Source organism: Lynx canadensis, chromosome B4, assembly GCF_007474595.2.
Source record: "Lynx canadensis isolate LIC74 chromosome B4, mLynCan4.pri.v2, whole genome shotgun sequence".
NCBI classification, from domain to species: Eukaryota; Metazoa; Chordata; class Mammalia; order Carnivora; family Felidae; genus Lynx; species Lynx canadensis.
Window position 1 is genome coordinate 52,244,985 of NC_044309.1, and position 19,142 is coordinate 52,264,126.

Consider the following 19,142-nt stretch of genomic DNA (forward strand, 5'->3'; position numbering starts at 1 on the left):
AGTATGTTTTCTGCTTCTCAATCTAAACTTTTTGGTAAGTATTCTGTTTATAGAGCCTTCTTTGTTCTTTATATGTCTGTCTGCCAATTAATCATTTATTTAGGAATGGACTTGTGGGTTTTGTTTTGTTTTGTTTTTTTTAATTTTTCTTAGTGTTTATTTTTGAGAGAGAGAGAGAGAGATGGAGCATGAGTGGAAGAGGGGCAGAGAGGGAAACACAGAATCTGGAGCAGGCTCCAGGCTCTGAGCTGTCAGCACAGAACCCAAGCTGGGGCTTGAACCCACGAACCATGAGATCATGACCTGAGCCGAAGTAAGATGCTTAACTGATTGAGTCACCCAGGCGCCCCTTAACTTGTGTTCTTGTTTTATTTCTTGGTTTGTAATTCATGACTATTATTATTTTGATGCTCATCTAATCAGATTTTAAAATATTGAATATATCTGAATATATATCTGAATATATATGTAGTTTCTGGGGCAACTGTCTAAATATTTGAAGGGTAGTAGTCTCCATTGTAGTGTTGGCAATGGCAGAGGCTTGAAACTGAAAGCCATTAAGACCTAAGTAACTTGTTATTAGAAATAAAAGAAAGTCGTGGTTGTGTCATTAGGTTTAAGGCTAGTTTTATGTTTCCTAAACTTAATGTCTGATAAGAAGATAGTATCATATGAAAATAATCATGTTAGCTTATGAAACTTTAGTTTTGTAAAATCAATGTACTCTTAAAATGCAAATACAGTTTCTTTGCCAAGGGCTTTTATGATATTTATATTTGATAATTAAAGTACAAGGATTGTTCCTAGATAAAATTCCCCCACCTCACGTTCACTTTGTCGGGTATATATACCTGTGCTTTATATATACATTTAGACTTTGTGGGAAGGGGAGTTGCTGCTGCCATTTTGTTAAATGTAGTGAAATATTTTAGTTATTAAAGGTTTGGAAAACATTACATGTGTTGGAATGCCTGGCTGGTTCAGTTGGTAGAGCATGGGACTCTTGATCTTGGGATTGTAAATTTGAGCCCCACATTGGGTGTAGAGATTACTTAAAATCTTTAAAAGCAAACAAAACATTACATGTGTTCACAGTAGTAGAATATGGCAATATTTTAAACTATTGGTCTTCTTTTTTTTTCCTTTTCAATTTAAATTTGATTCTTGTTATCTGGTGTTAAGCTTTATCAGAGCCAAGTGGCTTCAATACCATCACACTTAGAAATACATATTTTGCCTAACTGAAGAAAAAAAAAGTAGTTATATACAGCATGTTTGGTGATTCTTTTGATTTCCTTTATTGCTAATGGGGCAGTGGTTTGTCTTGATGGATTTGTATATGTTTGAAATTATGTAGTTATACTTTTTATGAGATAAGCTCGATATGTAGTTTTGCTTCCCTTACATGTTTCTCCTTACTTTGAACAGAGTATAGTTATTTAATTATCTCGGGTTAATTTATTGATTGTGACTTTTCCTCAGCAGATAGCGTCCTGTAGCTCAATATGATTGACTCCATTTGTAATATTGACACATTTGAGTAACTTCTCATTGTGTTAGAGTAGTGCTTGAAAACTCAGATTTTCTTTCAAGCTTGATACATAAAGTAACCATTCTTTTTAGGTGTTTTGGAATCAAAACCCTAGCCTACATTCTTGATAAAGAAAAAATTTTTTATCAAACCATATTTAACCTATGATAACTTTACAGTTGTGCATTCAGGCAGTTTCTGGTAATTTGTTACATAGTGAATGATACTGGTATTCACTGTGGTGGATGATGAAATAATTTCCTTCTCATGTTCTTTAATGGACCTGTTTTGTAATGATAGTTGATTTTGATAATTTTTAAATCGCTTGCTTTTTTTCCCCAGGTTTTTGAGGTATAATTGACAAATAAAATTGTAAGAAATTTAAATTATACATCATGGTGATTTGATACGTGTGTACAGTTGTGAAAGTATTCTCTCCATCTAGTTAACTCATCCATCACCTCATATATATATATGTATTTTAATATATATATTTGTAAGAATCTTTTTATTTTTAAGACACATTCTCTGTAATAATATGAAGCTTTAAATACCCTGTTCTGCTGTCTTTAATTCTTCTTTGACATTTTGTATGTCTGTATTTGAAGCTCCCTAGCCTTGGGGCGCCTGGGTGGCGCAGTTGGTTAAGCGTCAGACTTCAGCCAGGTCACGATCTCGTGGTCCTTGAGTTAGAGCCCCGCGTCAGGCTCTGGGCTGATGGCTCAGAGCCTGGAGCCTGTTTCTGACTCTTTGTCTCCCTCTCTCTCTGCCCCTCCCCTGTTCATGCTCTGTCTCTCTCTGTCCCAAAAAAAAAAATAAATAAACGTTGAAAAAAAAAAAATTTGAAGCTCCCTAGCCTTGGCAGCCAGTGCTTATTAGGAGGCTCCTGCTGACCAAACATGGAATTATTTGACTATAAATAAGAATAATAACTGCATTGGTCATCATGATTCTAAAAGACAAAAAATGATTCCCTTTATTCCCCCAAAAGAAAAACGAGTTGGTCACCATTGGACAATGACAGGGATCTCATTATTTGGAAAGCTGTTAAGACTGAAGTAGTTCTTCCTTTACTGTATGAATTGTGCTACTGGCTGTCCAAATCCTGGTTGCTAGAGTTGTATCCAGGACTAGTTAAATCAGAATCTGGGGCACACAGCCAGGCATTTTGCTATGTTTAAAAAAATTGAGGGGCACCTGGGTGACTCACTCAGTTTAGTATCCGACTCTCACAGTTCGTGAGTTTGAGCCCTGCACTGGGCTCCGTGCTGACAGCGTGAGCCTGGTTGGGATTCTCTCTCTCCCTCTCTCTCTGCTCCCTTCCCTGCTTGCTCTGCCTCTCTCTCAATAAATTAACATTTTTTAAAAAAAATTAGGTGATTTGGATGTGTGCTTAGGCTTCAGAATTACTGTTCTACAAGATATTTCTCTTACCAGGTACTCTATACTAACTAAGCAGCATTTCTATGGTAAATGTGACTGCCAGTTCAATGGTCTTTGAAAGGGGGGGAGAAAGCATTGAGGGGAAAAAGATATGCTGTGTGTACTGTGTGCATGTCACATTTGGGATCTTATTTTTATTGACGTAACCTTTCTTTTCTAGGCCTCTTTTTAAAAATTTTTTGTTTTCAACGTTTATTTATTTTTGGGACAGAGAGAGACAGAGCATGAACGGGGGAGGGGCAGAGAGAGGGAGACACAGAATCGGAAACAGGCTCCAGGCTCTGAGCCATCAGCCCAGAGCCCGACGCGGGGCTCGAACTCCCGGACCGCGAGATCGTGACCTGGCTGAAGTCGGACGCTTAACCGACTGCGCCACCCAGGCGCCCCTCTAGGCCTCTTTTATACCACACTTGCCTATTCTTCATCCCTCCAACCTCTATTTCCAAAGCCATTGGCTGCTGCTCCTGTCTAGTCAGTTTTGCTGATCTCTGCTTGGTATACCTGACTTCTAAATGTTGGAGAGTGCTCTCAAAGTTCTTACCCTAGGTGTCCTTTGGTTTTAAATACTAGTAAATACTTTTTATATTCTGATTACTCTCAGATGTTTATCTCTAGCCCTAACAATATTCCCTCTTGGATTCCAGAATGGAATATTTGGCTTGGATGTCTAATAGAGTATCTTGAACCTAACATGGACAAAATCTTGAGGTTTTTCATTTCAAACATGGTTCTATTCTAGACTCGGTAAATAGTAAGATCAAGGGCTCTGACTTTAAGAGCCCTGTATCATTCTTGATTCCTCTCTTAACTTCTCCTGTACTCCTGTAAATACATTAGCAAATCCTGTCAATTTGACCCTCTGTATATTAAAAAAAATTTTTTTTAACGTTTATTTATTTTTGAGAGAGGGACCAGAGCACGAATGGGGGACAGGCAGAGAGAGGGGGAGACACAGAATCCAAAGCAGGCTCCAGGCTCTGAGCTGTCAGCACAGAGCCCAATGTGGGGTTGGAACCCATGAACCGCAAGGTCATGACCTGAGCCAAAGTCAGATGCTTAACTCTGAGCCACCCAGGCACAGATCCTCATTATATTTTGAATATGACTGCTACTTCTCACTCTACTCTTTTATCCCCCGTTTATCTTCTGTGGTTCTGTTAGTCACTCAGTTTGAAATCCATGATAACTTCTCTTTCCAAATTAAAATCCCTATTTCTTAGCATGATGCATAATAAGATCTTCATACCTGTTATTTATCTGCTTCATGACTCATTTGTTCCTTACTGTAGTGTTCCAGCCATAAGAACTACTTGTAGTTCTCAAATGAATCACAATCATTGTGGCTGTGCTTTCTACTTGGATTTTTTGTTTGTTTGTTTGTTTGTTTGAGAGAGAGACAGCAAGTGTGTGGACCCATGTGAACAGGGGAGGGGTGGAGAGGGACAGACAGAAAGAGAGAATCCCAAGCAGGTTCTGCACTGTCAGTGCAGAGCCCACCATGGGGGCCGATCTCAGGAACCGTGAGATTCTTGAGCCAAAATCAAGAGTTGGACGCTCAACTGACTGAGCCACCTAGGCATCCCTCTACATGGAATTTTTAAAAGCTTTTTATTTTGGAAAAATGTTAGATTTACAGAAAAGTTAAGCTGCAGAGATATAACAGACTATTCATGTGCCTTCACCTAGTTTGTTCCCCTTAGTGTTGCCTCATTCATATTACTGTGATACATTTGTCACAACTAAAAAAACCAACATTTCTACCTGCCCGGAATTTTTATTTTTCTTTAGATTACCTACTTTATTAATAAATACTACCATGTCTCCTGTGAAACTGATGTTTTGTCCTCGGTGTTTCAGTAGCCCCTTGTAGATTTTCATAGCACTTCTGGGAATATATGAATAAGGCAGTCTTAGTACTAGAAAAGACATTGTTAGTATTGCTTAATTTGAACATGTTTGGGGCAAAAAATAAAAACAGTGATTCCACATTTTAGAACAGCTGCTTGACCACAATAGAAGTCAGTATATAGAGAGTATTTCAGTGGATTTGGGAAATAGATCATTTAAAGCATTTGGTATCCAACAACCAGATTTTCCCCTGATTGTTGAAATCAGGACATCAATGTGGTGGCTTGAATTCATGGATCATTGTATGTGTTGGGGAAAAAATGAATCTTTGAACATTAAAACCACATTCACCATGAAATGCTCTTGTTGAGAGGAATGAAAGTCCACTTGAGGCAATAGCTGATTTGTCTCTTACCTTGTTCTCTGTGATATATACATAATGGATGGAATTTTCATTAGATGATGCGTAGAATTATTTTCTAGGGTAAAATTTGTATTTAAGTGAAATGTGTGTGATTCTCGTATTTCTTAATAAAGGACGCTCTTCATTTTAAATTCTCATTGTACTTTTAGGTTTTCTTTTTTAGATTTGTTTATGATTCTTGATGGATGAATGATTAAAAGCAAAGATAAAACTATTTTCTAGTAGAATTCTCATTATTCGTTTCCAGAGCATTGAATCACCACTGATTAAAATACACTTGTGATATTTACTCAGTTCTAGATGCTTTCAGGGCCTATTCGTTGCAGTCTTGAAGGATTCTGGGACAAAATGTATCTGCTAGTGTATTGGTACCCTTATAATTAAGGGTAATGCTGGATGGAATTATATCACAAAATCCTTCTGAATTTAAACCTGGGGGCTTGGATCTGAAACTGTTACTGTCATCTCTGCCTTAATTGTATTCAGGTAGCTATTCGGAAGTTTGAAATGTGATGTTTTTCCAACAGATTTGTTTGAATAACCAATATTAAACTGGGAATTCCAGGGCAAAGACTATCTTACTTACATTGTATTCCTTAAAGTATCTGACACATGGGCCACCAAAGACAATTAATGTATGTTTTTAAAGTAGATGTTAGGAAATACAGGGATGATATCTTCTAAAATTGAAAAGTAAGACAAATAAATACTCTGTGGCTTTATTCTGTGCAGTACTGTGTAACACAAATATGTGTGAACCAAATATATAATTTTAAATTCTCCAGTGTTTCATTAAAATAATTGAAATGGGTGAAAATAATTTAAACAATATCTTTGGCTTAACTCCTTGTATTGTTTCAACATCTTAGCAATATACAGAATTAATGAAAGTTTTTGCTTTTTTGGGTACTAAATCTTCAAAGTTCAGTTCATATTTTATACTTAAAATATTTTTTAAGAAGAGCCATATTTCAAGTGCTTAGTACTATAGGTATCTAATGATTAAAATGTGTTGGACAGTGTAAAACTAACCCATGAGGGTAATTTTACTTAAGCCTTCTCATTTCAGATGCTGAATACTTGATCCTTATTTAGATTTCAAAAATTTGTAGTTGGAGAGGTAGATTCACATAGCAAGCTATTGCAGATACATTTAAAAGTTTTTCAGTAGTGAAATTGAGTATCGGGTATTTAATTGGAAATTAAAATGGAAGGGCTGGCCTGAATGTTAATAGTAAAAGATTACTTTTTTTTTTTTGCTTTTTTAAGATTTTATTTATTTATTATTTATTCTTTTTTAATATGCAGTTTATTGTCAAATTGGTTTCCGTACAACACCCAGTGCTCATCCCAACAGGTGCCCTCCTCAATAAAAGATTAATAAAATAAACTGAAAATAACAAGTGTTGACAAGGATGTGGAGCTAGCTGGTGGTTATACAATGTTGTGAATGCACTAAAGACCACTGCAGTATACACTTTAAAGTAGTGTGTTACATGAATTTCACCTCAATAAATAAAAATCAATTTAAATAAAATTAAAATTTTGTTTCTTAGTTACAGTTGCCTTAAAGTGTTAAGTAGCAACATTTGGCTAGTGGCTTTTGTGGACAGTGTCGTTCTATGGCAGTGTGGTAATCAATAGGAGATGGAAACTTTTAAAAAGCATTATTTTTTCTTGACACTTGAAATATATATATTTTTTTAAATATAAATTTTTTAATTCTAAGAATTCAGTAACCATTAGATGCTAAACTTTTCATCGCCAGAATCTGTAGCTGAACATTCTTGATACAGGCTGAGGGTAACACTATTGATAAGGTCATTGTAAGACTTGAATGAGGAGCACCTAGGTGGCTCAGTTGGTTAATTGTCCAACTTTGATTCAGGTCATGATCTTGTGGTTCTTGAATTCGAGCCCCACTTGGGGCTGTCTGCTGTCAGCACAGAACCTGCTTTGGATCCTCTGTCCCCCTCTCTCTCTGACCCTCCCCTACGTGCACTTTCTCAAACTGACTGACTGTCTCTCTTTCTCTCAGAAATAAACATTTAAAAAAATATTAAAAGAATTGAGTGAAATACTTTCAAGCACTGGATATGGTTAATTGCTCCTTTTCAGGGTTCCCATAGCACTCTGCCCCCTAAGCCTAACTGTAGTTCTTTAAGGTGTCATATGCCTACTGACATATTGTAAGCTCTTTCAGGGGGGTACTGTGTCTTATTCATCCTTATACTTCTAGCATCTTGCATGGTGCATAGTACATAGAGTAAATATTTTTTATTTTATTTTGAGGGAGAGAGAGCTCGCGTGTGCAAATGGGGGGGGGGGGGAGAATCCCCAAATAGGCTCCGTGCTTGAGCCTGACACAGACCCGATCCCACCACCCTGAGATCATGACCTGAGCTGATACCAGGAGTCAGATGCTCAACTGACTGAGAGCCACTCTGGTCCCCCTGCCCCGTGCCCTTAAAAAAAAAAATTTTTTTTTTAAATAAGTATTTGAACTAAAACCTTGAATCATTCCTCTGCCTCTTAGTGTACACCTTAGAATGGGCAAAGGTTTTTATTAGCAATGCTGAGTGCCATTAAGCCCATAAAAGGTCTGTTGTATACAGAATAAATAGAATATTTTTTTTATATATGAAATTTATTGACAAATTGGTTTCCATACAACACCCAGGGCTCATCCCAAAAGGTGCCCTCTTCAATACCCATCACCCACCCTCCCCTCCCTCCCACCCCCCATCAACCCTCAGTTTGTTCTCAGTTTTTAACAGTCTCTTATGCTTTGGCTCTCTCCCACTCTAACCTCTTTTTTTTTTTTTTTTTTCCTTCCCCTTCCCCATGGGTTCCCGTTAAGTCTCTCAGGATCCACATAAGAGTGAAACCATATGGTATCTGTCTTTCTCTGTATGGCTTATTTCACTTAGCATCACACTCTCCAGTTCCATCCACGTTGCTACAAAAGGCCATATTTCATTTTTTCTCATTGCCACGTAGTATTCCATTGTGTATATATACCACAATTTCTTTATCCATTCATCAGTTGATGGACATTTAGGCTCTTTCCATAATTTGGCTATTGTTGAGAGTGCTGCTATGAACATTGGGGTACAAGTGCCCCTATGCATCAGTACTCCTGTATCCCTTGGATAAATTCCTAGCAGTGCTATTGCTGGGTCATAGGGTAGGTCTATTTTTAATTTTCTGAGGAACCTCCACACTGCTTTCCAGAGTGGCTGCACCACTTTGCATTCCCACCAACAGTGCAAGAGGGTTCCCGTTTCTCCACATCCTCTCCAGCATCTATAGTCTCCTGATTTGTTCATTTTGGCCACTCTGACTGGCGTGAGGTGATACCTGAGTGTGGTTTTGATTTGTATTTCCCTGATAAGGAGCGACGCTGAGCATCTTTTCATGTGCCTGTTGGCCATCTGGATGTCTTCTTTAGAGAAGTGTCTATTCATGTTTTCTGCCCATTTCTTCACTGGGTTATTTGTTTTTCAGGTGTGGAGTTTGGTGAGCTCTTTATAGATTTTAGATACTAGCCCTTTGTCCGATATGTCATTTGCAAATATCTTTTCCCATTCTGTTGGTTGCCTTTTAGTTTTGTTGGTTGTTTCCTTTGCTGTGCAGAAGCTTTTTATCTTCATAAGGTCCCAGTAATTCACTTTTGCTTTTAATTCCCTTGCCTTTGGGGATGTGTCGAGTAAGAGATTGCTACGGCTGAGGTCAGAGAGGTCTTTTCCTGCTTTCTCCTCTAAGGTTCTGATGGTTTCCTGTCTCACATTTAGGTCCTTTATCCATTTTGAGTTTATTTTTGTGAATGGTGTGAGAAAGTGGTCTAGTTTCAACCTTCTGCATGTTGCTGTCCAGTTCTCCCAGCACCATTTGTTAAAGAGGCTGTCTTTTTTCCATTGGATGTTCTTTCCTGCTTTGTCAAAGATGAGTTGGCCATACGTTTGTGGGTCTAGTTCTGGGGTTTCTATTCTATTCCATTGGTCTGTGTGTCTGTTTTTGTGCCATAAATAGAATATTTATGAATGGCACTGCCTAAGGGGCTTGCTCTGAAATGTTTCAGCCAGCATCAGTTTTACCAGAATCTATAAATAGTTGAGTTCTTCAGGTATATTTAGAAATAGCTATGATTTGCAAGGTGGTTCTGGATACACACACACATATGTATACTTATATATATTCGTATAAGTATGTTCTTGCCTTCAAAATACATGGCGAAAGGATTAATTGCGATACGTAGATAAGCAGTCTGAAAGTGTGAGGGTATCTTCAAAGGAGGATGAGTTTTTTTTAATTATTATTTAATTTACATCCAAGTTAGCATATAGTGCAACAATGATTTCAGGAGTAGATTCCTTAATGCCCCTTACCCATTTAGCCCCCCCCCCCCCCACATCCCCTCCAGCAGCCCTCTGTTCTCTATATTTAAGAGTCTCTTAGGTTTTGTCCCCCTCGTTTTTATATTATTTTTGCTTCCCTTCCCTTATGTTCACCTGTTTAGTATCTTAAATTCCTCATATGAGTGAATTCATATGATATTTGTCTTTCTCTAATTTTGCTTAGCATAATACCCTCAAGTTCCATCCATGTAGTTGCAAAGGGATGAGCTTTTCTTAAGTTGGGTAGATTTAGAGAGACTGAATAAAGATATGATCCCTAGTAGAGAGTTGAAGTTTAAAATGGTAAAGTTGCCTGGATTGAAAGAAAGAGACTGGAAACATGTACATTTTTTTGTGGTATTATCTAGATAAACTCTATTGTACGTTGAACCACCTAGGAACAATGTGATAGATTTATTTGGTGTTTGACATGATTTGGCGGATTTGGATGCTTGGAGTTTGGTTGTCAAGTCAGAATCTAAGTAAATTGGCTTAGTTACCAATAGAAGAGCCCCTGGAAATCTAGCTATGAATTTTGCTGTGGTGATCATTTTGTAAATGGCATTTGTTTTAATTACTAACATTCACTTGTTAGATGTCATACACTTTGTACTGTAGGTAATTTGTTTATTATAATTTTAGTGATATCTAAACGTTCTGCATTCATTGTTGGAGTAGCAGATCTGCCAGGTGACTTGGGTAGTTATCTCAGTCTTGGCAAGTGCTGAAGGCTAAAGAGGCAGGCAGTATTTAATGGAACTTAACGAGTTGGGTAAAACCAACCCTGAGGGGGTAAGTCTTCTCAGAGTGGCTGGATCTAATTGTTTAAAAGTCAATATCACTGTATTTCTTCCCTGTTACAACAGGGTAGAACAGTAGGGAGGCTGCTGAATGTATTGAAGTAGTATATATGGTTAAGATAAAAATAATTTTAGAAATCTAGGAGTCCCCAGGTGCCTCGGTGGCTCAGTTAGTTAAGCATCCGACTCTTGATTTCAGCTCAGGTCATGATCTCACATGTCATGAGTTTGAGCACCGCGTCAGGCTCTGTGCTGACAGGACGGAGCCTGCTTAGGATTCTTTTCTCTCCCTCTCTCTCTGTCCTTCCCATGCTCATCGCGCTCTCGTGCTCTGTCTCTCAAATAAATAAATAAACATTAAAAAAGAAATCTAGGAGTCCCAAGTAATTGTCAGGATCTGTAATTCTCTGATTTAAAAAAAAGTTACTGTTTTTCTTAGCAAAATGATTAATTCAAAACCCGATTTTTCTGGGAAGAAGATCTCACTATCTTTGTCTTGTGTACAGTGGGAAGAGCAGTAAACTGGAGAGTCGTGACACTAGAGTTTTATTTCCCAGCTCTGCCACTGCCTAATGTGTATTATTTGGGGCACCTTATAAAAAGAAAGGGTGTAGTAATCTCTCGTAGTTTCTATCTGGAATAGTTCTATAGTGTTACTCATTTACTTCTGAAAATAACAGAATATTCACTCCTTCATATACTTGTGCCTTGCATGGCATCCCTGACATCCTTTTTTATCTTTATCTAGTGTGTTGTTGGTGGCTGCAATGCCAGCTTTGCTTCTCAGGGAGGGCTAGCTCGCCATGTACCCACACACTTCAGTCAGCAGAACTCCTCAAAAGTTTCTAGCCAGCCAAAGGCCAAAGAAGAATCTCCTTCTAAAGCTGGAATGAACAAAAGGAGAAAATTAAAGAACAAAAGACGACGTTCATTACGTAAGTTTTTCACTAAAAATCTGTATGTAGTAGATAGCTTTTGTTTCTATGTTGGGCTTTCATGCAAATTCAGGTTTTACTGTTCTTTAACTCTGTGTATTTTTGTTAACAGTAATAAACAGATGGGATCCCTTGGGTGTTAGTGTGAGAGTTCAGTGATGTATGTTTTGTCTTACCTTTCTAGTTAAGAGAGGGTAAGTATATGTGGCCTTAGAATACAAAGTCTGTATACAGTTAGAATTTGAGGGGTCCTTTGATTCTGCTGTAAAACAAGAAAATTTAAAATATGGCGGTGTTGGTATTTTAGAAAATTTGAACATGTTAAAGGTAATAATGAAGTAAAAGTAACCAATCTGCTGCAGAGTGGTATGTGTGAATAGCAAAACTATTGGTAGTGTGTGTCTCTGTACTTAAATGTGTTGTAACACATATGTTAATATGTTTAATTACCAGATTATGAAATGTATCCTCAATATTTAGGATATAGTCTAGATGATAAGTTTTATATACGCGGGGAGCAGGAATTGATGTTGAAGCTCCAGAGCCTAGCACTCTGCCTGGTTTGTGGTGTCAGCTGGCTGATTCAGCACATCCTGAATAGAGAGCGAGAATTGACTGAAGCTGTTATTGAAAGGGAGTCCACTGCAAGGGTGAACTAGATAGAAAAAAAATAGATTGTACCTTACCTTTTCTCTTGGGATTTGATTAGAACTAGAAGAGACTCCAGACACTAATCCAGACTAGAAGGCTTGTCTCTAAAATGTTCAATTTTTTTTTTTGTTACTACAAAGCTAGTGGACAAATGAACAAACCGTGGGTGACAAACTTTTCTAAGCTCTCTTTTAAGTTTCTTATTTTTGAAATAAATGTTTATTTTTCAAAGTTGGCTATTGAATTTAGGTTATGGATCCATTTTCCTTTTGACTTCCTTTTAGAAAAACAAATTACATCTGTTTTTTTTTACTTGAATATTGATGTGGTACTTGCAATCACACAGAAAATTGCTAAATACATATTATGGTATTCAAAGTTGGGAATCACTTTCCCGCCTCTTTGACTCAGTAGCCTCATTACTATTTTCATCTCTGTGTATACGTAGTAATCATTTAAACTTACTGACTGTTTCGTATTATTTGGTAGTATCTATGCAATTTGCTAGTTCTTTTAAAGAGAATGGGTTAGTTAAATATCTAGTTCTTTCTTAGAGAAGGAGGGACTGGTGCCTGCTTAAGTATATGGCCTCTTTTGAGAGTGTTGTTTTTTCCAGTATTAACTAGTAAAACAGGCTGTGTAGGGAGAGTGGTGGGGAAAAACAATCTTTTTGTTTCCTGTTTTATGGGGGGAGAATAAAGATAATCCTGAGTATATGAGCTTTAAAAGATTCAGGAGCTGTCGTTGTGAGCAGTCACTATTAAGATTTGAATGGCAGGGTTGCTGCTGTTGCAGTCCATTCCTTCTTTAAAAATGTGCCTATCTGTAGCAGTGTAGTAAAATCATCACTTTGCTAGTGCCTTCCTCATGTGATTCAGAAAGGTCATTTTCACTTAACTGGGAGAGAAGTATATCAATGAACAGTAGAACTGCAGCTTAAGTCATTTTCTCTTTGATACAATTTATAAAATTTATTTCAAAGCTTTTCTGTTTTAACATACTTCAAAGTAAAGTGGAAAGAAGAGTACAATAAATACTTGCATATCCTTCATTTAGAGAATATGCCATATTTGCTTTATCTCCCTATATATGTAGTTTTTTTGTTCTGATTACAACATAGATTCTAAGAATGCATCTCCTAAGAATATTCTTTTACATAACTATAGTACTGTTCTTGGGAAGGATACCCATAATACCATACCTGAAGGGCAAAAAAAGAAATCAGATGGTATGTTTAATTCTGAACCACAGGAAAATAGAGCCTCTATTTTTGTGGTCTCCAGAAGTTTTTGACTGTACAGCTCATCAGTTAGAAAAAAAAAAATGCTTGGGCACCCTATCCCAACATGTACTTACACAGTACACACAGGTAATGCTGCTCATGCACGTTATAAAACAATTACCAAGAAGGATATATGAAAAAAACATTGAGATGGAATAAAAAAAGTAGTGATACTGTTTTCTTCCCTTACCCTAATGGATCATGGCAAGACCTGCTTTGGAGACTATTATTTTAGTTTCTATTTTTCTTAAGTGCTTATCATGCTCAGGAAAAAGCGTATTTGGAGAGCATGGACAGAATAGAGTACGCTTTATTTTCCTCCCAGTAGCCACAAATCTAACAGGAAGGGAATTTGTTTCTCAGTGTTTAAGTAAAATCATGACTTTTTTATTCCATAAATGTCAGATATTTTTTTCTTACTGATTTCCTGTTGTATTCCTAGTGTTGTGGGTTCTGCTAGTTTATTACTTGATGTTGTTTGCTTATTTCCTTTTGAAGAAAGATCCAGTAAAAAAAAGAGCTATTTAGGTTGTTGTATTGAGTATGCCAACTGGTGAAACATTTCCCCACAAAAGCTCTGGTGGATTTGTGTAGGTGTTCTGAGAACTCCATGATTAGTAGAGGAAAATCCACTTCATATAGTAGTAAATCAGAATAATGTGGTAAATCAGCATACATGTAATTCAGAATATGCTGTAGCAGGAAATCAAGCCCTCTCTTTTAATGTCAATAAAATGTAATTCTTAATTACATATGATCTTGAAAAATTACATGTATTAGTAAGCTCCACAATTGTAAAATAAATTCATTTTCCTTGTTGTGAGCAATGTTCTTATTAGGAATAAAAATAACACAATTTATAATAATACTAGCGGGATGAAAATAGAAATTTAAAAAATGTTCTTACCAAATTAAACCTTTAGTGTATAGTTTTGTGATTACACTAAAGCTTACTCTAGGTTTGTGAGTTTATTTTTAAAAGTAGTATAAGCTTATTAATATAAACTGCTTTGTGACTTATGAAGGCATTTTTCACATGCATTTCTTTTTCCTAAACTATAGCTGTTGTTATCTCCGTTTCACAAATAAGGAAACAGGCCAAGTAGATTAAGCAGTTTGCCTAAAGTTGCACAGCTAATAACTGGTGGAGTTGGGAGTTAGAAAGAATTTTGGCGGACTCATTGGCATTCAAGGATGTATTCATAATTTTCTTAGATTGTTGTTGGAAGAGTTATTTACAGTCAAGAAAATAATTGTCAAGAACTCCAAAATAATATTACCAGTTTGTCAAATTTGGAATTTTTTTTTTAAGTTTATTTATTCAGATAATCTCTACACCCAGCGTGGGCCTTGAACTCATGACCCTGAGATCAAGAGTCGCATGCTCCTCCCACTGAGCCAGCCAGGTGCCCCAAATTTGGAAAATTTTTGATTACATGTTTATAAATATAGAGTATTCCTGACATACATGTTATATGTTTGGCTGTGGTGAATTAGATTTCAGTGTGTTGATAGATGGAGATACTCATCAGATTGTTGAAAATGCAGGACTGGTGCTCAGGCAAGATGCAGGAGTAAAATATGAAATTACATGGAAAAGATAGCGAAATGTGGAATCATGAGGTCTGAGGTTACAACCTCCCACACCAAACGGCACAGTTAAGCCACATTCACTCATTAGCTTTTGTATATTCTTCTTGTCAGCTAGAACCCATGTTCTGAAAGCAAAATAAAATTTTTTATTTAAACACCAGATAGATATTTGTTAATTGTTTTAACCCTTACTTATTACATTTTTTGTAGAAAATGGACTATTTGGCTGTTTGGCAAATTGTTACATTTTTCTAAATATTCTTTACTTCTTTTGTGTTGACTTTTAGCACGACCACATGATTTCTTCGATGCACAAACACTGGATGCGATAAGACATCGAGCCATATGCTTTAACCTCTCAGCTCATATAGAAAGTTTAGGGAAGGGACACAGTGTTGTTTTTCATAGTACTGTAAGTATTTGTTTTTGTTTTTTAATTATCTATGTAGGTCTGCAAGAACATGTATTTTGACTTTCACAATCACATTTCTAAACTGCTCAAAACCTTAGAATATATATTTTAACAGAATCAAAAAGTTCTGCTTTATCAGTATTTTAAAAATTACATGTATTGTTGGTTGTAAAACAAATACAGTTAACTCTTAAGCAACATGGGTTTAAACTGCACAGATCCACTTACATACAGATTTTTTTCAATAAACATAGTAAAGTACTGTAAATGTATTTTTTCTTCCTTATGATTTTAGTGTTTTCTTTTAGTTTACTTTATTGTCAGAATGTAGTATATAATACACATAATATACAAAATATATGTTAATCGACTGTTTATGTTTTCGGTAAGGTTTCTGGTCAACAGTAGGCTGTTAGTTTTTGGGGAGTCAAAAGTTATATGTGGGTTTTTGACTGGGTGAGTGGTTGGCAGCCTTAACCTCTGGGTTGTTCAAGAGTCAACTGTATTCCCCACAGTTCAACATTTTGATGATTCAGTTGAATATTTTAGCCTTTAATTTGAGCTATTTAGGAATATTAGGGTGACTTTTGGGCTTGTAGGCATTTGCAGATCAGGCTTTGACCTTATAATTAGGTGTCTTTTCTGGTTTCCTCATTTGTAAAGTTAGAGTATTAGACTTCTTTTAAGTCTTATCCCTGAGTGCTTACATGCTTTTCCTTCAGCCTCAGAAACACATCTAAAGTTGGTATTAAACAGAAATAAGATAATGGCCATCAAATTAAAGATTTATGAAAGAGGGATTTTTTTTTTAAGTTTAGGTATTTATTTTGAGAGAGAGAGACATGGAGACATTGTGAGTGGGGGAGAGAGAATCCCAAGCAGGCTCTGTGCTGCCAGCACAGAACCCACCATGGGGCTTGAACTCATGAAATTGTGAGATCAGCCTGAGCCAAACCAAGAATCTGATGCTTAACTGACTGAGCCACCCAGGTGCCCTGAAGGAGGGAATTTTTATTTATTTATTCTACTGATGTATCCCAAGTTTCTGTAATTGTTCCTGACACACAGTAGTCCGTTTATTTGCTGAATGACTGTGTTGTTCAATATAGGAAAATTTGAAAAAGCAGTAACTATTTTTGGTTAGCTAGGAGGTAACAGAGTTGTTCTTTTTCCCAGGCCCTTTGCTGTTTTATTATGCAGTCATCTTTATTATTTTTTTAAGTGTTTTTAAAAAATGTTTATTTATTTTGAGAGCGGGGGGTGGGGGTGGGGAGGAGAGGAGCAAAGAGAGAGGCAGAAAGAGAATCCCAAGCAGGTCCCATATGCAGTGTGGAGCCCAACGTGGGCCATGCTTGGTTTTGCGAACCGTGAGGTCATGACCTGAGCTGAAATCAAGAGTCAGATGCTTAACCAACTAAGTCACCTAGGCACCCCGAGGTAAATTTTAGGTCAGACCTTGTTGATTTGAATCTCTGGAGAAAGAGATTGTTTTGACTCTTGAAATACAAAATATACTAAATTTAGGTTTTAGTATTTAGATCAATCAGAATACACAAGGATAAAATACAAAAGATCATATTGATACCAATTTCTCTGCTGGTTTGAATATCTGTTTTTTCCATCTCCTGTAACCTTGAGGTTTTGTTGCATTGCATTTTTACTTTTTCATTTGTTTATACTTCCAATGAAAAATTCCCAGTTTTGACTATGATTGCCAGAATTAAAGGCAACAAATGTAGAAGATTAGACACAAAACAAGGGGACCATTGCTCTGAGATTGGAGCACATGAGAGGTGTGAGTTTGGGTTTGAGGAAAGGTGAAACTGTATATTCTCTATGAAGAAAAATTGGATTAAAAAAAATATTGGAGGGGCACTTGGATGACTCAGTCTGTTAAGTGTCTGACTTTGGCTCAGGTCATGAACTCACGGTTCGTGAGATCAAGCCCCCCCACGTCAGGCTTTGTGCTGGCAGCTCAGAGCCTGGAGCCTGCTTTGGATCCTTTGTGTGTGTGTGTGTGTGTGTGTGTGTGTGTGTGTCTGTCTGTCTGCGTGTGTGTGTGTCTGTGTTTTTCTGTCTCTGTCTCTCTCAAAAATAAATATAAAAAAACATTGGAAATATAGTTATCTAAATAAGAATAAAAGGATTGAAAGGAAAAACAGATTTTGTGAAGACCAAAGTTAAAATGGCTGTAATGGGAATTTTGTTGGGATTCAGCAAGATCAGGGGCTTGTTCAGCAGTGATGGTTGAAGTCCTCCTTTGAAGTTTGGTAACGTAGGCTTATGATTTGGTCTATAATTGTTCTTCTTTTCAAAGGTCAATAAGTAAGTTGTGGTCTCCAGACCCATAGTATGGCATTAGTACTCATTTGTCCATTCACTTAAATACTGAGCACCTGCTTTGTACTAATGTTACAGCAGAGAACAAAACTGATTAAAACAAAACAATAAACTATGTCTAGTGGAAGAGACATGATAAGATGAAATAGTAGAGGAAGTGAGGGTATGAACCATTCAGTTATTAGGGGGATGAACATCATCGCTAGAGGGAAAATCAAATATAGAATTGCAAAGTGGGAATATGCCAAGTATGTTTGAAAATAGGCCAAGTATGCACGAAAGCAGAGAGAGTAAGAGTTAAGTCAGAGTGGGGAGAACCTTGTTTGACTAAGACTGTGGCTTTTATTCTTTGTGTGATGGGAAGCTGTTGAAGAAATTTGAGTAGCCATGGTCTGATTTTTTTTTTTTATAATAATTTTTATTGAGGTGTAATAAATAAAACTGTACCCACTTAAACAGTTATCTATTGTACTTAACCTGTGAAACCACTACTGCCGCCATAATTAAGATACAGAACATTCCCATCACTCAAAGGTTTTCTACTGTAATTTTATAGTTCATCTCTGCCTCCATCCCCTACCCTGGTGAACTCACTGATCTCTTTTCTCTTGTGGATTTTTTTTTTTTTTTTTTTTTTTTGTTTAGTTCTGAGAGAGAGAGAGTGTTCAAGCAGGGGAGGGGCAGAGAGAGAGGGAGACACAGAAGCTGAAACAGGCTTCAGGCTCTGAGCTGTTGGCTCAGAGCCTGACATGGGGCTCGAACTCACAAACCCTGAGGTCATGACCTGAGCTCAAGTCGGACGCTTAACCGACTGAGTCACCTAGGTGCCCCTCTTTCATGTGGATTTTAATGTGCTCACTTGTTTTGTGTGTTGAGGACAGAATGTAGGTCAGGGTGGGGGAAAGAGACATCAGCCTTTTTATCTCAGGTGAGAAAAGGCCAGAATGGTTATGGTGGAGATGCTTAGAATGGTTAGATGTGGAGAAGGTTAGATTCTGGATATCTTTTGAAAGTACTACTAACCAGAATTATGATGGATCAGATGTCAGGTTTGGTAATGAAAGTAGGAGATGCCCGCAGTGTTTCTGGCCTGGGCAACTGGGCAAAGTAGTGGAGTTGCTATTTAATAGAGGCTTTGGGGAAAGCAGATTGGGGGAGAGGGGAGTGTCAAGAGCTATAATTTTGATACATTCAGTAGAGAATCTACTCCCTCTTTAACTTAGGCACACGGATGTAAGAGTTTGAGCTCAGAGAAGAAGTATGGCCACAGATACAAATATGTAAGTTTTCAGCATATTAGTGGTATTTAAAGGAATCAGACTGGGTAGAATCATGTAGGAACTAAGTATAAATAAAGAAGTCTAAGGAGTGAGATTTGGGGCTTGTCACTGATTTTAAAGGACAATAAATCTGATGAAATAACGGTTTGGTAATGAGCAAGTATCTCTACATATTAGGGAATAGTGGTGACAATGATGAGTACAGT

General features: G+C 37.0%; 1 protein-coding gene across 1 annotated transcript in view; it reads left to right on the forward strand.

Moving 5' to 3' along the window:
• Positions 1-19,142, forward strand: part of AEBP2 (AE binding protein 2) — a 71,515-nt gene that overhangs the window by 42,439 nt on the left and 9,934 nt on the right. Inside the window, exons 4-5 of the mRNA XM_030321880.1 lie at positions 11,192-11,378; positions 15,192-15,316. Of these exons, the coding sequence (XP_030177740.1) occupies positions 11,192-11,378; positions 15,192-15,316 (312 nt within the window). The remainder of the gene's footprint in view (positions 1-11,191; positions 11,379-15,191; positions 15,317-19,142) is intronic.